Genomic DNA, 20617 nt, shown 5'->3' with positions numbered 1-20617 from the left:
TTGGCCATTACGGCTTCTCTCACCTGCCAGTGAGGGTCTGCAGTTCACTTGTGGTTCCAAAGATCTACCTGGAGTTTGTCCATCCAAACGCTTAAGGGAAGACTGCAGGATAGCAGCACTAAGGCAGGCAGGACTCCCAGAAGCCCAGGGCAAATGCGTTCAAACGCCTGCCCAGGAGCTTGTGGGTTCCCACCTCAACCTCTTCTCTGCAGTTCCTGAAGCCCAGAGAGCCCTTCCTTCTCACCCAACCCCCATCACTAGCCTCAGAACTCCTTGACATTTAGGTCAGCTCTGAGGTCCCCTCCCTGACCTCACAATGTAGAGAAAGAGAAGAGTACCTACACCCTGCTTTGAGTTGTGCTGGCTGGTTTTTGTGGGGTGCGGTGGGTGTTTGTTATTGTTGTTGTTTACCAACTTTTTTTCAATTCAAAGTATCACCTGGAGTAAATATGCTACAAGGCGAAAATCATCCGGGGAAACGGAGCGGAGCGTGGGCTTCTCACGGTGGGGAGCTTGAGTAGACCCCACTTTGGGAGGTAATTAAGGGAAATGAGGGGGTCAGCATTGTAGGCAGAGAGCACTGCCAGTCCCAAAGGCCCCAGAGCTACTGCTGTGTTTGAAGAGCCACAAGGAGGGCAATGAGGAAGATAACTGTAAGAAACAGGATCAGAAGGTAGAGGGTGGGGCTTAGGAAAGCCATTTCTCCAAACGGAGAGAGGAGTGACCAGGGCTGGGTTGGGTTCTATTTAGGTTATTTTATGTGTCTGAGAGTTTTGCCTGCATGTATGTATGTGTGCACCATGTGCATGCCTCGGAGTTCAGAAGACGGTGTCAGATCCCTTAGAACTGGGGTAGGGATAGTTGTTGAGCCACCACGTGAATCTAGACCCTGAACCCCTGTCCTCTGCAAGAGCAACGAGTGCTGTTAAGCACTGAGCCATCTCTCCAGCCCGCAGAGCTGGGTTTTCAAGGTTTGCCTTGTCTGCTGTGGAGAAAGTCTCCTTACATGGAAGCAGAAGGTCATTGAGGGACTTCTGTGAACCAGGCAGACAGTATGTGATGAGCCCAGGCTTGCAGTGTGATGAGGGATGAAGTTCGAAGGTAGAAAGCACAGGATGTGTGGAGAATTACATATGAAGGCTGAGGAAAAAAGAAGAAAGAGCGTACTGAGCATTGGATCGTGGCACACAGAAGTACGTTTGCCATTACCTGGAATATGGAAGACGGTACTATTCCGTTAGGGGGCGGCTATGACTACCATCAGGGCCAAGGCATTCAGAAATAGCATTTGGCACCAGCATATGTTCAATAAATAATTGAATGAGTGAATGAATTTGGGAAGTGGATGGGCGAATAATCCTTTAGGTGTCAGATGGAGGGGACAGACTCCTAACCTTTCAAGGGCTGAATTCCCATTCAGCCTCTTCACTACCGTTTTTAGCGGTTAAGGACCAAGTTTCTGGGCTGTTTCCTTTGGCTATCAGTAGAAATTCACTGCACCTCCACTTACTGAGCGCGAGCAGTGCGGACCATCGCCCGCGCCCCTGGGGCGGTGCACGGAGGAGATCAGGCAGACTCGCAGCGTGCCCGCACGCGCACAGGATCCCGGTGCCGATTCCACGAGGGCGCGCCTCAGGAGCGCGCAGAACGCCAGCTTAAATGGGCGGTGCTTATGGAGGCTGGGCGCTGGGGCATAGAGGGAGGGCACGGCGTTGCTAGGGGATTCTGATTGGTTGCTCCGGAAGGGTTGTCCCGCGATGCCCCGCCTCCCGGGTCGCTATAGGTACGTGGAGGCAGCAGCTGGGGGCTCCTGAGGCTAAACGTACAGCGGACTGAGCGACCGAAAGGTGGACCTAGGAGGACCAAGGAGACCAAGGAGTACTCTGGACCTGGGATCTTTGAGGATCGAGGCCGCGAACCCGGACTCCGCACGGGGATCCGGAGCCTGGTAGGGCCCAACGTCTCTCTTCTTCCTGGGCTTCCTGGAACCAGTGGCCGCCGCTTTCGAGCACTGGTCTGGCAAAAGGACGACGTCCTAGACTCCGTGTAGTTCTAAAGAAAGAGCCCAGACTCGGGGTAGTGATGGCAGGGGAAGGAGCGTCGGTAATGAAAGCGACTTGGTACCACAACTGTCCTAGAACTCACTATGTAGACAAGGTTATCCTCAAACTCGCAGAGTGCTGGGATTAAGGGGTGTGCGCCTCAACACCCGGCAATAACATCTCCTTTTTGAATCAGGGTCTCCCTGTGTAACTCTGGCTGGCTTGGAACTCGCTGTGTAGACTAGGCTGGCCTGGAACTCACAGAGATCCTCCTGCCTCTACCTCCCAGGGCCGGGATTAAAAATAAAGGCATGCAACGCTATGCCCAGTGAGATATTTAACATGTTATCTTCCACAGTTCAACATATAAAGCTGATTGGAGCAGAGAAGTTGGGTCCTGATAATTGACTCCGAGGCGATGCTGCAAAAGACAGGTACCCACAACCTACTGGGGTGGCTTTTCGGGAGGGACTGTGGCAGGGGAACCAGGACTCTGCCTAATACTTATTTCTCTTTCTTGATGTGAGTATGTGGGGAGAACACTTCCTCTCCTCTTCTTGGAGCTGGGCCAGGAAAAGCAAGGAGATGCTCCCCAGCCCGGAATCATTTCCCCTCCAAAGAGGGGCACTTCCTTTCTCAGTCCTGCTCTGGTGTAGCGGCCGTATCTTACCGGGTAGCAGCCTGCCACAGCAACCCCGTAAAGTGGGTACAGTCACTTACATGTAAGGAAACTGAAATCCAAGAGGAAGGGGCACGTGTAGGTGAGCAGCTGAGTATGAGTCCCTCCTGACCAACCTCCTTAGGCCCTTCTGCGGCTTTCTGAGGTGGAGAGCAAAGAGCCCCCAAGGCCTCAGCAACCTAGAGTCTGTCCACAGTGTACTGCCACTTCTGTGTAGGGAGGGAGAGAGGGATCTCGTCCCACATATATCAAGGACATGACTTCAGGGGGTCAGTTCTGTTGATTCCCAGGCTGTGCCAACAGTGAGTGGGTTGCCCAGCTTTTTTAACATATTGCCGTGCCCCGTGCCCCTTCCCCACAACCGCAGGTGCAGACTGAGTCAACTCTAACCTGAACTGAGTAGTCTCAGTTCCCACTGGGCTGCATAGAGGGAATTAATGACTAAGAGGGACGTGGGGGGGCTGAAGTGATGACGAGGGTGAGAGGCTGTGGGAGCCACTTACATACAAGTCACTGTCCACCTTCCCCTCAGTGCTCTTACTGGCCCTGGTGACCCAGGTACTGATGCTGGAGAATGGGCTCCTGCGAACGCCACCCATGGGCTGGCTGGCCTGGGAACGTTTCCGCTGTAACATCGATTGTGACCAGGACCCAAAGAACTGCATCAGGTGAGTAAGATCTGGACACCCAGGGCAGCAAAAGGGGGGTGGGAGACACTCACCAGCACAAAGTGCAAGGTTGGAATTGCCAAGCCAAGGGAGACTACAGACTGATACCTAGCCCCGTGACCTATGCGGGGCCTCAGTGGAGCCTCAGTGGGTAGGGTCCAGAGGTGGACCTGGCTCCTGAGGTAACTGAAAAGAGATAAAAGGCCAAGCAGGCCCCTTGTGCTTCCCTTGGCCTAGGGGCCAGACCACCCCTTTCACCACGCCCTGACACAATCCTGGGAGGTCATTTACTCTTGTTATCTGGTCTAGTCCTCAGCTGATAGCAGAGGCATGATTTTTTTTCCGTTTTGGCTTTGTGTGTCAGGGTTTCTCTTTGTAGCCCTGACTGCCCTGGAACTCACTTTGTAAACCAGGCTAGCCTTGAGCTCACAGAGATCCGCCTGCCTCTGCCTCCCAACTGCTCGAATTAAAGGTGTGTGCCACCACTGCACAGTTAGAGGTATGATTTTGTTTGTTTGTTTTTGTTTTTGAGACAGGGTTTCTCTGTGCAACAGTCCTGGCTGTCCTGGAACTCACAGAGTTCCACTTGCCTCTGCCTCCCGAGTGCTGGGATTAAAGGCGTGCGCCACCACCGCCCAGCTAGAGGTATGATTTTTATAGCCAAAATTCACACTCAGAGCAGAGAAAAGAGCAGAAATGCAGGACAGCCTGAACTACTGAGCAACACCATCCTTCTATCCCTCGCCAGTGAACGGCTCTTCATGGAGATGGCTGACCGGCTGGCCCAGGATGGATGGCGGGACCTTGGTTATGTATACATCAACATCGATGACTGCTGGATTGGTGGGCGTGATGCCAAAGGCCGCCTGCTGCCTGATCCCAAGCGCTTCCCTCATGGGATTGCCTTCCTGGCTGACTATGTAAGTCCCAGTCCAGCCCTGCCCCTTAGTATGATGGCCACACCTCTCTTCCTCCCTTGTGCCTGGGGCTCATTAGCAACGTCTCGGTTGAGAACTCCATTTAACGATGGAAGCTGAAAAATGAACACCTACTTTTGACCTAATGCGGTGAAAGCCAGAAAGGGACCTTAGCAAAAAGATACCTGGAGGAGGCATGGGGTTGAATTGGTCCCAGAGGTGAGGCGTCTGGGGCAGTAAAAAGCCTCAAGGCAAGAGATAGCTGGAGGAAAATGGCCTTAGCTGGCAGAAGCCAGCCAGCTGGTACTTGTCTTTTGGTCAGTGGAAGCCACTGAGGGTTTCCACTTTATTTCGTTGAGAGAGGGACTCACATAGCCCAGGATGACCTCCAACACTGTAGCTGAGGATAACCTTAAACTTCTGGTGCCAACTGGGTGTGGTGGTACACATCTTTAATCCTGTGCTCTAGAAGCAGGCAGACCTATGAGTTCAAGGTCAGCCTGGTCTATGCAGAGAGTTCTAGGACAGACAGGGCTACATAGAGGGGCCCTGTCTCAAACAAACAAAATGTTTGTTCTGGGATTTTAGGTGCTTGCCACTATGCACGGTTTATATGCAGTGCTTGGGACTAGAACCTGGGGCATCGTGCGTGATAGGCAAGCTCTCTGCCAGCTGAGCTACATCCTCAGCCCTGGGAGACGTTGAGGGTTTTGTTTGTTTGTTTGTTTGTTTGGTTGATTGGTTTTGTTTTTTAATTTAACTTATTTATTGGTTCTTTGAGAGTTTTATGTCATGCACCCCAATTCTGCTCACCTCCCGGTCCCCCATATCCTCCCTTCACCCCGAAGTACTCCCTTGCCAAAGAAAACAATACAGTAAGCAAGCAAACAAACAAAAATAAGAACAAAACAAACCAAGGAAAACAAAACAGAAACCAACAACACCAAAAACCTCTTTGCTTCTCCTTTCCTGCCTCTCCAACATGTCTTCATCCGTCCTGGTGGCACTGGGGGCCTGGGTGTGTCATAGTATGTCCTTTTGTCTATAAGCTTCACCAGCAAATGTTCATTGCAGTTCAATCACTGGTCTGGCTCAAGGCCTCTGGTTTCTGGTACACCATCATCTCACTGCCATGATGATGTCCAGGCCAAAGCTGCATGAAGGCTATGTCTAGGTCCGTGGCTCTACTGCAGCCAGGATCTGTGCCGACGTCCAACGCTCCTGTTACTATCGAAGACCGTGCAGTTACCTGAGATCAGGGGCCATGTTGGTATCTGAGGGGCTGTTGAAGGTTTTAATGGTCTCTGTCAAGATATGACTATGAAGAGGGTCTCACTTGATCTACCATTGTCTCTTCAACCCCGCAGGCCCATTCCCTGGGTCTGAAGCTAGGCATCTATGAGGACTTGGGCAAAATGACCTGCATGGGTTACCCTGGTACCACTCTGGACAAAGTGGAGCTGGATGCCGAAACCTTCGCTGAGTGGAAGATTGACATGCTGAAGCTGGACGGCTGCTTCTCTACTGCCAAAGAGCATGCCCAGGGTGAGTTCCTGCCTGATTGGACCATCATCTGGAGAGAGGGCAGCAGCTGTGGGTCCCAGTCTGCCTGTACCCGGCGGTGGCGGTAGTTTCCCCAAATTCCTTACCCCTGCTTGCCGCTCCCTGGCCCTCTAAAAATGCAATGGCTCTGTAGCTACATAGCTTCCTCCTAAGGCTTGGCACCCAGGAAGTAAATCTTTAGGTCCCCTATGCCTGCTCAGTCACCAAATTGGGGTTTCTGCAGGGTATCCCCAGATGTCTGCTGCCCTGAATGCCACAGGCCGCCCCATCGCCTTTTCTTGCAGCTGGCCAGCCTATGAAGGGGGCCTACCCCCCAAGGTAAGCCATTCCGTGTACCTGCCTGCCACAGCTTCTCTCTCCCAGGCCCCATCACCTCCTATGTGCCAGGCCAGAGGCAGGCTGCCCCCATAGTCAGAGATGCTCTCGTCATAGTTAGCCAGCACACCTATTTCTAGGTGTCTAGAGACCACCAGGTCCCTGACCCATCGAGGAAGCCTCAGTCAGTGCAGCAGGTAGGTTGTTGGTGTTGGCATCCAAGGCAGGCAAGCAAGGCACAGGCACAATGTTCAGCAAGCTATCAGAATCCCAGGTGGGTCCCCAGGGGCCGGAAGACCCAGAAGGCTACTAAGGCCAGGCAGAGCCTCAGAAGGGCTCAGACCTTCAAACCTGAAGGAGGCAAGTGGTGGCACTGTCACTGAAGAAATGCACACCATGGACATGGCACATGGTGGGGGGGGGTGAGGGGCACACCCCCTATATGGAGGAAAGGCCTGGGCAGCCCCTAGATGGGGTCACCTTCCCAGACCACACACCCCTGAGAACTAATCCTCTGCCTCGTTCCAAGCCTCCATCTGCTAGCATCCCCAGCTGGCAGATGACCCCTGAGCATCAGGATGACATGTGTTAGCTCCTACCTTTCCTACCATCCAGGTGAACTACACTCTGATTGCCAACATCTGCAATCTCTGGCGTAACTATGACGATATCCAGGACTCCTGGAAGAGCGTGCTCTCCATTCTGGACTGGTTTGTAAAACACCAAGACATACTGCAACCAGTGGCGGGTCCTGGACACTGGAATGACCCAGACATGGTACCAGCATGGAAGGGGAGGTCTTTAGCCCCGCCCTTCTTGCCATCCCTCCAGTCCCTGCAGCCTAGCACCCTGTGCACTCCTATAGGGCAGTGGTTCCCAACCTTCCTAATGTTTCGACCCTTTAATACGGTTCCTTGTGTTGTGCTGACCCCAACCATAAAATTTATTTCACTGCTACTTCATAACTGTAATTTTGCTACTGTTATGAATTGTAAATACCCGATAGGTGAACCCCACCAGGAGTCGTGACTCACAAATTGAGAACCACTGTTCTAGGTAGGGCCTAGATTAACACTAAATTATGTCCCTGGATTGGGTGTGTTAGGGTCTTCTAAACCCCTCCTTGTCCCTCTCTTTCACATCAGAATGTTCCAGAGCATAATCTGGGAATGCCCATTGTTAAGCACCTCCCAGAACATTCTGGTGTCTCAAAGAGCACTGAGAACCCATCTGTAGCATCCATTCCGCTTCCTGTGCTCTTCTGTCCCTTTCCCTCTCTGCCTCTGGTTCCTTTGATGCTGTACCCTCTCACCCTGCAAAGTCTCCAGTCACCCCCGCAACCCACAGCCTGCATCGTGCTTCCAGTCATTCCTATCTCAGTCATAGCCCTGGTGACTTACACAGATGCTTTCAGGATTATCAGTTCACCTAGTCAGGAAGCATCACCAATCAATGACAATGATGAGGCAGGAAGAAGGCCAGCCTGGAGAGCTGAGCTCAGCTGCCTTGGAGCTCCTGCTCCAGCTCTCAGCTTCACCTGGGCAGTTCCAGTCCCTTGGTTTCTTTCTCTCTTTTCTTTTAGATGGGGCCTTACTCTGTCACTATAATATAACGCAGAGACCCATTGTATCATCCGAGCAGCTCAGAAAGACCATCACCTCCTCTGCATGAAAGAAGCTGATGCTAAGCTGTGTGTGCTAAGCCATGCGGCCTTTTCCCCAGTCCTGTCTGCTCTTGCCTTGGCCACATGTTTGACCAAGGCTCTGGTGCCCACCTCCCCGAGGAGGCCCACATTGATTGCTCCTTTCCTCTGTCCCCAGCTGCTCATCGGGAATTTCGGCCTGAGCTTTGAGGAATCCCGGGCCCAGATGGCCCTGTGGACAGTGCTGGCAGCCCCCCTCTTCATGTCCACAGACCTGCGTACCATTTCCCCCCAAAACATAGACATTCTTCAGAATCCCCTCGTGATCAAAATCAATCAGGACCCCTTAGGCATCCAGGGACGTAGGATCTTCAAGGTACTTGAATGGGGGTGAGAAGAGGAGGCTTAAGGAGCTGGGCTCCCCTGAGAGCAGGGGAGCTGGCCCTGGGTCTCTATCCTGGCAGCATGAATTTGGGGATGCTGTGTGTAACTCCAATTCCAGGAATCTGAGACCCTTTTCTGGCCTCAGGCATCGCATGCATGCAGTAAATGTGCATACATGCAGGCAAAATCATTCATACATATAATAATAAATCTTAAAAGGTAGTAATACACACCTTTAATCCCAGCTCTCGGGAGGCAAAGGCAGGTGGATCTCTGAGTTCGAGGTCAGCCTGGTCTACAGAGCAGTTCCAGGACAGCCAGGACTGTTATATAGAGAAACCTTGTCTTGGATAACAAAACAAAACAAAAAAACAAACAACAACAACAAAAAAAACAGAAGGCACTTGACAAATTAGTGATGTCCCAAAGAGATAACTAGTCCCTACCAGAGGTGCCGATGGTGACGCTGTGCCTGAGGATTGTTCTGGGTAATGAAGTGCTCTCTGTATGAGACCAGCTGCGTACCTGTCCCCGTGAGGGTTCATTGTCCCCTCCTAGTGGTGTCCCCAACCGCAGCCCTGGAGTGGTCTTGGCAGTGCTCATTCGGTGTGCCCTCAGTTCTTCGTGTCTGCACCTCTTGTAATTCTGTGCAGGGCCTGGTACGGAATTAGTTAGCATCTGCTGAGTCAGGGACGAGGGGAGAGAAAAGTCTAAGTGCTAGATGGCTGTGATGTTACATTGTCCTCAAGTCTAGATGGCTGTGATGTTACATTGTCCTCAAGTCTAGATGGCTGTGATGTTACATTGTCCTCAAGTCTAGATGGCTGTGATGTTACATTGTCCTCAAGTCTGCCTGCTGTGGGCTGGGGTTAAAGAGAGAGCTTGTTGGGAAGGGCATGGGAGGCAGGTATGTCAGGACCAAACCAAACATGAGATTCCAGCCAGTGGTTGGTTCTCTTTTATGCCTAGAGTAAATCCCAAATTGAGGTGTTCAAGCGGCCTCTGTCTAATGGGGCGAGTGCCCTGGTCTTCTTCAGCCGCAGGACAGACATGCCTTACCGCTTCCATTCCTCCCTCTTGGAACTGAACTTCCCCGAATCCAAAGAGTATGAGGTGAGTGCCCTGTCACCTGTTGTCCCCAATCCAGCCTTCTGGGATCCAGGTGGTCCTGACTCATACATGGTGTCCCCTCCCCTATGCCTTAGAGTCCTAGAAAGAGCCTGGGGTGGGGGGCAGTGGGAGGCATCAAGGGCTGTTACTGTTGCCATCCTGTCTACACTGTTGTTCCAACCACATAGGTGGAGCTGCTGGGTATGAAGGGCACCCTTGACATCCCAAGCTGGTCCTCACTCCCTGGTCAGCTTTCGCATCATTGTACTTAGTGTTTTCCACGGGGTGGGGCTTTTCTGTAGTCTGCTTGAACATCTGTCAGCCTTGCTATAAATGAGTGGGAAATTCTCACTCCTATGGGGTGTACTGGAAGCCTAGCACGTATGGGCTTCTAGGTCTTGTGGGGAGCGGGTCTCTGTGTCGCTGTTCTTGTGTTAGCCTCGATAATGATGTACACCTCCCCAATCCAGGGTCAGAATGTCTTCACAGGGGATGTCATCAGCGGCCTCAAGAGTGAAACCAACTTCACTGTGATCATCAACCCTTCGGGGGTTGTGATGTGGTACCTATATCCCGTGAGGACCCAAGAATGACAGGCTATGGCAGTCCCACTGAGCCTGGACCGCGGAGCTTTGGCATGCCAAAGACATGGCAGGGTTCTGTCCTCCCAAGGCTGCTTGGCGATGTGACCCCATCATACCCAAAGTGCATTTGCAGGGCCAGTTTCCATGCCCTGCCCGAGCCGGGGCCCTCTTGGAAACCAACCTTGGAACAGTTTCCTGTGGCCTTCGGACCTCTGCTGCCACAGCTCTGCAGATAATTGCTGAACAACTTGGCCAGCCTCCTGAGCCCCCACAGGAGCCCATCGGACTCTAGCCTCTGACTTTGCTGACTCAGAAATCAGGATTTGGAATTTTTCGAATTAGGAGCAGAGATCTGACTCTGTGCCAGGAGCTCTCACAGATCATGTGATTGGCCTTCCTACTGAAGAAGGCCTTGCAGTTGACACCTTGGGGAGTGAGGGGTGGATCGGAGACCTCAGCTCCCTTAGGTCACCAATAAAGCTGTTTGACTGTTCTCTAATTAGGTAGTGGTATTATGAACTTGGGGCCAAGGGGTTGGGGCTCAGTGAAAGGATTTGGTGGCACTACTCAGATGCCAGCTTCAAATCCCGCCCCACATGGAAGATGTATAGCACCTTTTGGTCCTTCGTTTTCCAGAGTGACATTTGGACCTGATTCTCTTTTCTGCATTTTCTATTTCCTGGAGATGCCAGGCTTGCCTCCCAACAGGGGCCCGGCCCTGGTGTGCCTAAGGCTGGTGAGGTGGGGATGACACAGTCAGGTGGAGAGGCAATATGCCAAGGCCCTAGCATAAGCTCTGCTCAGCCGTGCTCCTTGGTCCCCCCATCTCCTCAACCTGGTGGCTTCTTTATCTCCCAGTCTAGCAGTAGGACTCCCAACCCCCCAGAAACCAAGGACCTAACAACTACACACACACGTACTGAAATGTTGGGAACTTTCCATCATCTCCCTGAGTCCTTGTAAATGTTCTCCAAATAGAAGTCAGTTGTTGAATAGGGGCAAGATAAGCTTTAGGTGTTGACTCAGTTCCTGGTGTTTTGATTTAGTCCCTGGGAAGGGGGCAAAGTGACCCTCAGATGTTCCCTCTTACCTCACCTGATCTGGCAACTGCTCTCCAGCCAATTATTGGTAATAGCCCTTTTGAATAAGCCAATCATAATAGTTAAAGAACAACCCCCAGACACCCCCTTGTTTCTGTGGCTTTTTCCTTTAAAAGTAGCCTGTACCAGCCATTCAGGGTCTTTCTGGCCTCTCAAATGCTGAAAGACCCTGTCATGACAGAATTAATAAAATCCTCATGCTTTTACATCAACTGTGGTGTGAGAGACAGTCTCGGAGGGGGGGACTCCTCCTCGGTGATTGGACTCTAGGGTCCAACAGGTACAGAGAGATGAAGGAGGAGATAATTGAGGTGCAGAGGAAAGGCCAATGATACATGAAGGGAGTCGGACATACAGAACAAAAGAAAGGTAAAAAGTCACGTGGTAAAACAGGTTAATTTAAGTTATAAGAGTTAATGGGACATGCCTAAGCTAAGGCTGAGCTTTCATAATTAACAGTAAGTCTTCGTGTTGTTATTTGTGGGCTGGTGGCCCAAAGAAAAATCTGACTACATCTAAATTTCCCCCACCTGATTTTTCCTTAGGGTGGGATCTCTCTCTCTCTCTCAGAGCAGACCTAATTCACTATATTTTTCTTGTTTAAAAACCCGTGTGGCAGGGCAGTGGTGGCACACGCCTTTAATCCCAGCACTCGGGAGGCAGAGGCAGGCAGATCTTTGTGAGTTCGAGACCAGCCTGGTCTACAAGAGCTAGTTCCAGGACAGGCTCCAAAGCTACAGAGAAACCCTGTCTCAAAAAACAAAAATAAACAAGCAAACAGAAACCTGTGTGGCTGGGTGATGGTGGAACACACTTTTAATCCCAGCACTTGGGAAACAGAGGCAGGCAGATCTCTGTGAGTTTCAAGTCAGCCTGGTCTACAGAGCAAATTCCAGGACAACCAGGACCACAAAGAGAACCCCTGTCTCATTTGTTTGTTTGTTTGTTTGTGGTTTGGGTGTTTTGTTTGTTTGTTTTCTGAGACAGAGTTTCTCTGCGTAACAGTCCTGGCCGCCCTGGAACTCTCTTTGTAGACCAGGCTGGCCTTGAATTCACAGAGATCCACCTGCCTCTGCCTCCAGAGTGCTGGGATTAAAGGCATGCTGCCACCACAGAAACCCTGTCTTGGAAAACAAAAATAAAACAAACAAGCAAAAACCCTAGGTGGTAACCATCTCCTCCACATGGAGACTTTAATGTAGGTTTTCACAAGACGGCTGAAGGATTCCTGTTAGGAAAACTTGGCAACCACAGTCTCTTTCCTGAGGTCAGCGTCAGGTAGCTGTAATTCTCTACAGTCATAGCTGGCCTGGTGTTCACTGTGTAGACCAGGCTGATTTTTGAACTCACAGAGGCCCACCTGCCTCTAGATTTAAATGTGTGCACCACAGCACCTGGCCACCTCCACCTCTGAATGGTTGTAGACTCTGGTTTTCTAAGGCCCTCAAACTTTATTATGCATAGCTGTAAGATGAAGCTACAAACAGCACCTACCTCCTTGGATCACCATAGGATTAAGTTGGCATGTTGCCTAGCAACCAACTGTGGTAGAAAGCATTTTCAAAAACCTTTTGAACACAGAGTCTGTGGGACCATAGAACTTGCCAGCTTTGGCCAGCTGGAACCCTGTAAACTATAGGGGGAGGAGTATCTCCAGCACCGAGCATCTCAAGTGGCCAGAGACACCATAGCTCTCCCCCAAGTCTGAAATTTTATTTATTTATTTATTTATTTATTTTTGGTTTTTCAAGACAGGATTTCCCTGTAGTTTTAGAGCCTGTCCTGGAACTAGCTAAAATTTTATTTTTATCACCTGTGGCCATAAGTCAGCTGTGTGTGTGTGTGTAGTAAATCCAGAAACACAATGTGTCTTTAACAAACCCTTGGTAGCCACCCACTCTATGCGAAGCCCTGACAATGAAACATAGCAGCTATTCTCCTGGAACCTTGCAGGAGAGAGAAGTCCACACACAGTCCCTACAGGACTGACACAGCTCTCTGCGGGCACACACAAAGGGCACATCACAAGCTCAGCAGAAGGCAATTAGTCCAGACGCGCAGCTCAGAGCACGCTCTTAGGAAAAAGGACTTCTGGGCTGTTTTGAAAGATGAGCGGACGATGTGGGGAGGAAGGCTGAGGCAAAGCCAGTTCACTTTGGTGTCTGCCAGAGTTCAGCACAGCTGGATCACACAGCTGGCGAGGTCAGAGTAGGCCAGATAGAGTCCAAATAGTAACAAGGTCCTTGAATACACCAGGACCAGAAGTCTAGTCTTTACCCTGGAGACTGTGGGGAGTCACTGCCCAGTTTGCAAGCGACGTGGAACTAGGCAAGGTACTCATCATTTAAAGTAGCCATTTGAAAATATGTTTTACGTGAACACAGAACAAAAGATACAAACAGAGTTTACAGTGGAGTTTGCAACTCCCAGAAGCAACCTACTGACACTGTCGAAGGTTCTCCTCGAGACCTGCTCAAGTACCACAGATGGAAGAGTGGCAGTGACGTAATGGGATGAATCATGACTCTCTTTTTCATGGATTCTATTTTGGAGGTTAGACTATAGATGCTTTGCTTTGTTTTGTGACGGGGTCTCACTGTACAGCTCAGACCAGCCTCCAACTCACTGCTACCCTAACGCAGCCTCCGAGCAGCTGGCAACATGGCTCAGAGGTTAGTGGCACCTGCCACCAAATCTGAGGACCTGACTTTGATCCTGAGCATCCGCGTGGAAGGAGGAAAAACTGACTCCCCAAGTGCTGTGTGATGCTAGGCCTGCCCGTATTATTTGGGAAATTTTCTAACAGTCGCCAGCATCCCCACAAGAGATGCTTAGATTGTTCTGGTTTATCAGAAGGGGCTGCCTTTCTGCTGGAGCCTGGAGAAGAGACTGGGACTAGGGTACCAGTGACAGCAAACGTGGACGCAAGAGAGAGCTTACAAATGAAGAGACAAGGTGAGTGGCATTGGAAGGGCAGCAGGCTCCAGGGTCAGGGAAAAGCTGGGTGGTCAGTCGTAGCGTCCCTACCACAGCGTGTACTACAGCACTACACCTGTAGCATACGGTTCACAAGCAAGGCAAGGGCCTGGAGATTGAAACACACACACAGACACACACAGGGACACAGGTCATCCTTGAAATAAGAGCGCCAAGAATACCAACTTTATTGTGTTCCAGGGCAGCTTGCATAGTGCCTTCCCTGACCAATGACCACATCCTAGCTCTCAGGATCCTTCAGCTGCAAATTACTCCCCTGCCATCCCCTGAGCTCATGCTGCAAACATAGGTTGCTCAGAGCAGCTGCAAGCACAGGAAAACAAACTGTTTACTCCGGCTGGCAAAGGGTCATAGAAAATTCAGGGTCCAGGGATCCACAGTCCCCAACAGTCAGTACTAACCATAGGAGGCAGGAACTCTTGGTCCTGAGTGTAGGCTACAATCCCTCTGTGCCATCCATTACACTGTATTTGAAAGAGTGTTCTCTAGCTGTGTAGGATGAGTCCTATTCTCTTCTCTCCCCGAATTCACTCAAGGGCTTTCGCTACACTCAGGACAGACGCTACACACCCCACTTGCTACCTGGTGTCTAGGTAACCTCTGCAGCAGACTGATATTTTGCAGTATTAATCTGGATTTTATCTCTGTTTTAAAGATATCTACACAAACATACAAGATTTTCAAACAATTGGCCACGTGCCGAACAAAGAAGGGCCAATCAATGAGTACTCAAAGGCCCATCCTTGTCTTCTGTGGAACAGGAGTTCTAAGGTTATACTCTGGGAATGCTCAGGAGATGGGAACAAAACAGATCCCCAGGGGCTGGAGAGATGGCTCTGTGGTTAAGAGCATCGCCTGCTTGTCTAAAGGTCCTGAGTTCAGTTCCCAGCAACCACATGGTGGCTTACAACCATCTGTAATGAGAGATCTGGTGCCCTCTTCTGGCCTGCAGGCATGCATGCAGGCAGAATGCTATATACACAATAAATAAATAAATCTTTAAAAAAAAAAAAAACACAGCCGGGCGGTGGTGGCGCACGCCTTTAATCCCAGCACTCGGGAGGCAGAGGCAGGCGGATCTCTGGGAGTTCGAGGCCAGCCTGGTCTACAAGAGCTAGTTCCAGGACAGGCTCCAAAGCTACAGAGAAACCCTGTCTCGAAAAACCAAAAAAAAAAAAAAAAAAAAAAAAAAACAAAACAAAAAAAAAAAAACCACAAACCCCCAGCAGCTAAAAGAGGGGAATCTAGGAGTCGAGAGAGAGAGAACTGTGGGTCTCTCCAAGGAATGAGCATTAAGGCTCTGTTTTACTGTCCACTATGAGCAGTGTTGGCATAAGGCTGGATGCCTGACACACAGAGCTCTAAAGCCTCCTCCAAGGTGCCCATGTCACAGCTCTTAGAATGGATGAACTGAAGGACCAAGAAGTAGCAGTCTTAACTTTAGATACTTTTGCAAAATCCTGGGAAAACATATCAACATATTGTCATAGAGAGATGATGAAGGGTGCCTTGGCAACAAAGTTAAAGAAACAAAGATGTACCCTGTGTCTTTCAAAGGTTAATTTATGAACCGAAAGCACACCAGCTATACAACCTAAATATTTCTTCCTGGATTTCTCAAGGCAGTTGACAAAGGAAGGCTGTGAGTTCGAGACCAGCCTGGTCTACAAGAGCTAGTTCCAGGACAGGCTCCAAAACCACAGAGAAACCCTGTCTCAAAAAACCAAAAAAAAAAAAAAAAAAAGAGAGAGAGAGAGACAGAACAGACCATTGGCAGGCTGTTGGGCATGTACCCACCTGCAAAGAGGAACAGTTAGGGGTTCATTTTGTGAGTGCGGACTATCAGACCTAGGGGCATTCATTCTTTCCAACCTTCTTATTCCTAATAGAGATTATATGCACTTGGATGGCCTGCACTGTCACTGGGGACCACAGTGTTATCTGGGCCAGGTCAGCTGCTAAAGGCCATGTCTTCGTCCATGACCCTGTCTTAGCCAGGGTCTGTGGTGATGTCTTGGCTCCTAATACCATCCAAGCCCATGCTGATGCCAGAGGTCTGGGCCACTTACCTATTGTCATGTTGGTGTCCAAGGGCCACCCTGCCACAGGGACCATACTGGTCTGGGTGACCTACACTGCCACGGGGGCCATGGTGACATCTGGGCCTGGACTGCTGCTGAGGACCATGTCTGGGTCTGTGGTTGTAATGGTCTGTTCTGTCTCTCTCTCTCTCTTTTTTTTTTTTTTTTTTTTTTGGTTTTTTTGAGACAGGGTTTCTCTGTGGTTTTGGAGCCTGTCCTGGAACTAGCTCTTGTAGACCAGGCTGGTCTCGAACTCACAGAGATCTGCCTGCCTCTGCCTCCCAAGTGCTGGAATTAAAGGCATGCACCACCACCGCCCGGCCTGTTCTGTCTCTTTAAGACACAAGCCATGCCCCCCTCCACCACTACCCCACTCCCATCTACTGAGACAGGCTGATCTTCAGCTTCCAGCCTGAGTTCCCTCTCTTTTCTGTCTTCCTCTTGAAGAGGCAGCATCTGCCTCTCCCCACTTCTCCCTTTTCCCCTCTGTCTCCTCTCTCTCTCTCTCTCTCTCTCTCTCTCTATATATATATATATATATATATATATATATATATATGTATGTATATATGTATATATATATATGTGTGTGTGCTCTTCTCCCCTTCTCCCTTCCCCCTCCATAACCCCCTGAATAAATATCCAACCTCACTCTGCATGGCATGCCTATCCGTGTCTCTGTCTCTTGCCCATTGCCATGTGTCTCTCTGCCCAGGACCGGCCACCGCTCAGGGACCTGCAGCCGTCCCTGCCTGGGACTGGATGCTCTCGGGACCCCCTGCCCACTGCCTGCCACCATATGGCCCATTGACACCACTTGGGGATCTACAACGTTTCTGCTGCCTGCCACCCCTTCCGGGGATCCTGCAACATTTTTAATTTTTTCCATTACAATGGTGCTATCAGCCGGGGTCTTTGTTGATGTCTATGCCCATGGTGATACCAAAGACCACACAGATGCCCTCAGTCTGTGTGCAACCTGCGGCCATGTTGGTGCCTAAAGTTTGAAGCGATCAGGGCCATGCTGATATGGGTAGCCTGCACTGCCACACAGGGCCATGGTGTCATACAGGCCTGGGCTGCTGCCTAGCGCTGTATCTGGGTCTGTGGCCCAGCAACAGCCAGGGTCCTGGTTGATATCCATGGCTTCTGTTGCCACCAAGTGCCGTGCAGAGTCTGGACAGCCACCTGAGACCATGTTGGTGTCCAAGGGACTTTCTACCTCCAGGGCCATATTGATCTAGGTGACTTATGCTGCCACTAGGGCTATGGCGACATCTGGGCCCGAAATGCTACTGAAGGCTGTTGTAATCTGCAGGCCTGGTCTGGGACCCTGTCCCTTTAAGAGACAAGCTCCTCCCACTCCCAACCTCTCACCCTCCCCACCACTGAGGCAATGGGATCTCCTACCTCTTCTCCAATCCCCCTCCCTCTCCTCTCTCTCTCTCTCTCTCTCTCTCTCTCTCTCTCTCTCTCTCTCTCTCTCTTTCTCTCTCTCTCTGTCTATCTGCCCTTCTGGAGAGGAATCTGCCTCTCTCTTTCCTTCCCCCACTTCTCCCCTTCTCCACTTCCCCTTCTGTGGAGGTCCAAAAAGGCCTATTTCCAAGTCGACCAAAGAGAGTTGGGACTTGCTTCTAGTTCCTTCAAGGTTATTGTGCTTCTACCTCCTTTCTCAGACAAAGGTCCACCTGGTTGTAAATCAGAGATTTCTGCTCTCTCAAGCTATTGTGTCAAAGGGTGTGGCTAAAAGTCAGACCTTGTGGTGTAGAATAGGGAAGTAGTTTGTCCCTACCTCAAACAAAAGTTTTAAGGATCCGGTTTGTTCCAGTTCCCTTTATGGAAATAACTTGGGAGTCCACCCAGGGAGTGGTTTGCCTACAGCTTGATTTGGTCTAGGGCGTGAACATGACTTGGTGACTTATTTTGTTCTAGCAACAGAATGTTTAACTATGCCCCTGACTTCCAATTGGTGTGTTCATGTTCTTGTATCATGTTAATGCAGTCTTTTGTCTTACTCCTACCTTTTGGGGTCAGGGTATTTTAAGCAGTTGGAAATTAAACACGAGCAAATTTTCAGTACTCGGAAATTCCCTCCCAATACTATCCTATATGTTTCTCTGTTTTATTATTTTCATTCTTGTCTTCATATTCTTTACTATATTTCTAATCCCCATGCCCATACCCTGGCAAGAGGTATTTTTGTCAAGGCTGGTCCCCAACATCCTTCCCCTCCCCCTCCATAATCCATTAATTAAACTCTATACTCAGACTCTCTCTGTATGGCGCATCTGTCTGTCTCCCGCTGAGACCTCAAGTCACCCTCCAGGGGACCCACTGAGGCCTCAGATGATCTGCCGCCACCCCTTGTGGGACCAGTCCCCTACCACTTCTTTATAAATGAAAACAAAGACCATGTCTGGGTGTGTGTTCCTGCTGCAGCTGGGGTCTGTGATAAAGTCCCCCCCATGTTGCCATGGGGGTGATAGGAAAAATGCATGCTGAAATCTGAGGGCCATGCTGAGCTGATCCTGCCCCTCACTGTCCCTGGGATGACTGGTTCTGACCCTCACTGGACACTGCAGCAGGAGAGCTGGCCCCTGCACTTGAGATGGCCCCAACTCTCACCACGGGCTCTGCCCCTCACTGGAGGGGGGGGGCAATGTAATGGTCTGCTCTGTCCCTTTAAGAAACAAGCCACGCCTACTCCCTCCCTTGTCAGGCGGGGGCAAGCTGAGTTCTTCCCTTTCCATCTCCCTCTCAAAGAAGCAGCTTCTGTCTCTCCCTTCTCCCCACTTCTCTCCTTTCCCCCTTCTGTTTCTCTCTCTATCTCTCTGCCTCTTTCTCTGCCTCTCTCTCTGCTCTTCTCCCCTTTCCCCTCCATAACCCTCTAAATAAATATTCAACCTCACTCTGTATGGCATGCCTATCCATGTCTGTCTCTCGCCCACTGGGTAGAACCAGCCACCTTCAGAGACCTGTGGCGTGGTATTGTGGCACACCCATCTGTCTCTTTTCGTGGGACTGGCTGCCCCATTGAGATCTCTCACCCACTACGTGGCTCCCTGTCTGGGTTGGTGGCCCCCTGAAGCCACTTGGGGAACTCTTCCATCCCTGCCTGGGACTGGCTGCTCTCCGAAGCCGCTGCCCGCTACCTGCTGCCACTTCAGAGACCTGCGGCATGGTCCCAGGACCTGCTGCCCACTGCAGCCACTCAGGGACCTGCAACATTTTACTTTTACCATTCCAGGCAATCCTGACCAGCTCAGGTACCACCCTAGCCACATCTTGGGCCTTGGGTTGGCCCACCCTAATATCTACTCCATCTATGACCTGCTGGAGTATGTGAAAGGGGATGGTCCTGAAGAACAGTAACCACAGGCTCTGCATGACACGAGGCAACAGCAAGGTATCCTAGAGTTTCAGTGAGGGTCCCATGATGGTGTGCCAGAGGCCTTGACCCAGATCAATGACTCGTTGCACTGCACACTGTGTGGGCGGGGCTGACTGGAAAAAGGGGTACACTGCATGGCACACTGCGGCACCCACTGCCACTAGGATGAATGAAAGACAGAGAAGCAAAATAGGATTCTTGGGTTTTTCTTGTCTTTGATTTTAAGGGATGTGGTAGTGTGATGTTTTACTCTTTTGGCTTTTTTGGGGGCCCACCACCCAGCTCCCAAGTGAATCACATATCGAGGTTTATTCTTTGTTGTGAATGCCCGGCCTCTGCTGGGCTTGTTTCTTGCCAGCTTTTCCTAACTTAAATTAGCCCATTACCTTTTGCCTCTAGGCTTTCTCCTTTTCCTATTTCTATACATCTTACTCTTACTCTGAGCCTGGCTGGGTGCCTGGCCTCTGTGATCCCCCTCCCCTTTTTCTCTTGTTTCACCTTCACGTATCCTATTTATCTCTCTGCCTGCCAGCCCCACCTATCCCTCTCCTGCCTCGCTATTGGTCATTCGGCTCTTTATTAGGACTGTCAGATATTTTAGACAGGCAAAGAGTCACAGTGTCACAGAGTCAAACAGATGCAGCATAAACAAAAGTCACACAGCTTAAAACAATATTCCCCAACAGAGTGTTGGAGAGGCTGCTGCAGGGGTGAGGGTAGGCTTTGGAGAGACAGGGAGGTGAGGTGAGTGGGATTGGGGTGCACATGTTTTATAAGTATTGCAGCTCTGAAGAGAAAGGTATCACAGCATGAGGGCCCAACTATTTGAGTTACACATCTTTTTCAGTATTTCGTCATAAATGTTACTGGCACAGTCGTTATTGCTTCAGTTGTTAATTGGTAATTCGCATATTTTATACATTTCCTTTTAAAGTTAAATTGTGTGTACAGATGTGCATGCCTATGTGTGCATGGGCATGACAAGGTCAGAGGTCAATGTTGGGCCTCAATTACTCTCTGCCTTATGAAATACGGTCTCTGACCCAGGGGCTCACTGATTCAGTCTGACTGCTGGTCAGCAAGCCCCAAGGATCTTGTCCCTGCACCCTCCACCCCAGGACTGGAGTTAGAGGTGTGTGCTTCT

General features: G+C 50.5%; 1 protein-coding gene across 1 annotated transcript; it reads left to right on the top strand.

Moving 5' to 3' along the window:
- The first annotated feature begins 1761 nt into the window (after positions 1 to 1761).
- On the top strand, positions 1762 to 10403 carry Naga (alpha-N-acetylgalactosaminidase). Its single transcript, XM_057792724.1, has 10 exons — positions 1762 to 1948; positions 2401 to 2476; positions 3254 to 3389; positions 4138 to 4309; positions 5674 to 5851; positions 6093 to 6187; positions 6800 to 6961; positions 8005 to 8202; positions 9180 to 9323; positions 9791 to 10403. The coding sequence occupies exons 2-10, from the start codon at positions 2461 to 2463 to the stop codon at positions 9911 to 9913; spliced, it is 1224 nt and encodes a 407-aa protein (XP_057648707.1). The 5' UTR covers positions 1762 to 1948; positions 2401 to 2460; the 3' UTR covers positions 9914 to 10403.
- The last annotated feature ends 10214 nt before the right edge of the window (positions 10404 to 20617 follow it).

This window comes from Chionomys nivalis, chromosome 17 (assembly GCF_950005125.1).
Source record: "Chionomys nivalis chromosome 17, mChiNiv1.1, whole genome shotgun sequence".
Classification (NCBI taxonomy): domain Eukaryota; kingdom Metazoa; phylum Chordata; class Mammalia; order Rodentia; family Cricetidae; genus Chionomys; species Chionomys nivalis.
Note: the sequence above shows the minus strand (reverse complement) of the source record. Positions and strands in the feature narration are given on the sequence as shown.

Excerpts from the sequence above, each read along its gene's own strand:
- Naga (XM_057792724.1), top strand. Across the intron at positions 3,390-4,137 it reads GACCCAAAGAACTGCATCAG|TGAACGGCTCTTCATGGAGA; the intron begins GTGAGTAAGATC and ends ATCCCTCGCCAG. Across the intron at positions 9,324-9,790 it reads CCGAATCCAAAGAGTATGAG|GGTCAGAATGTCTTCACAGG; the intron begins GTGAGTGCCCTG and ends TCCCCAATCCAG.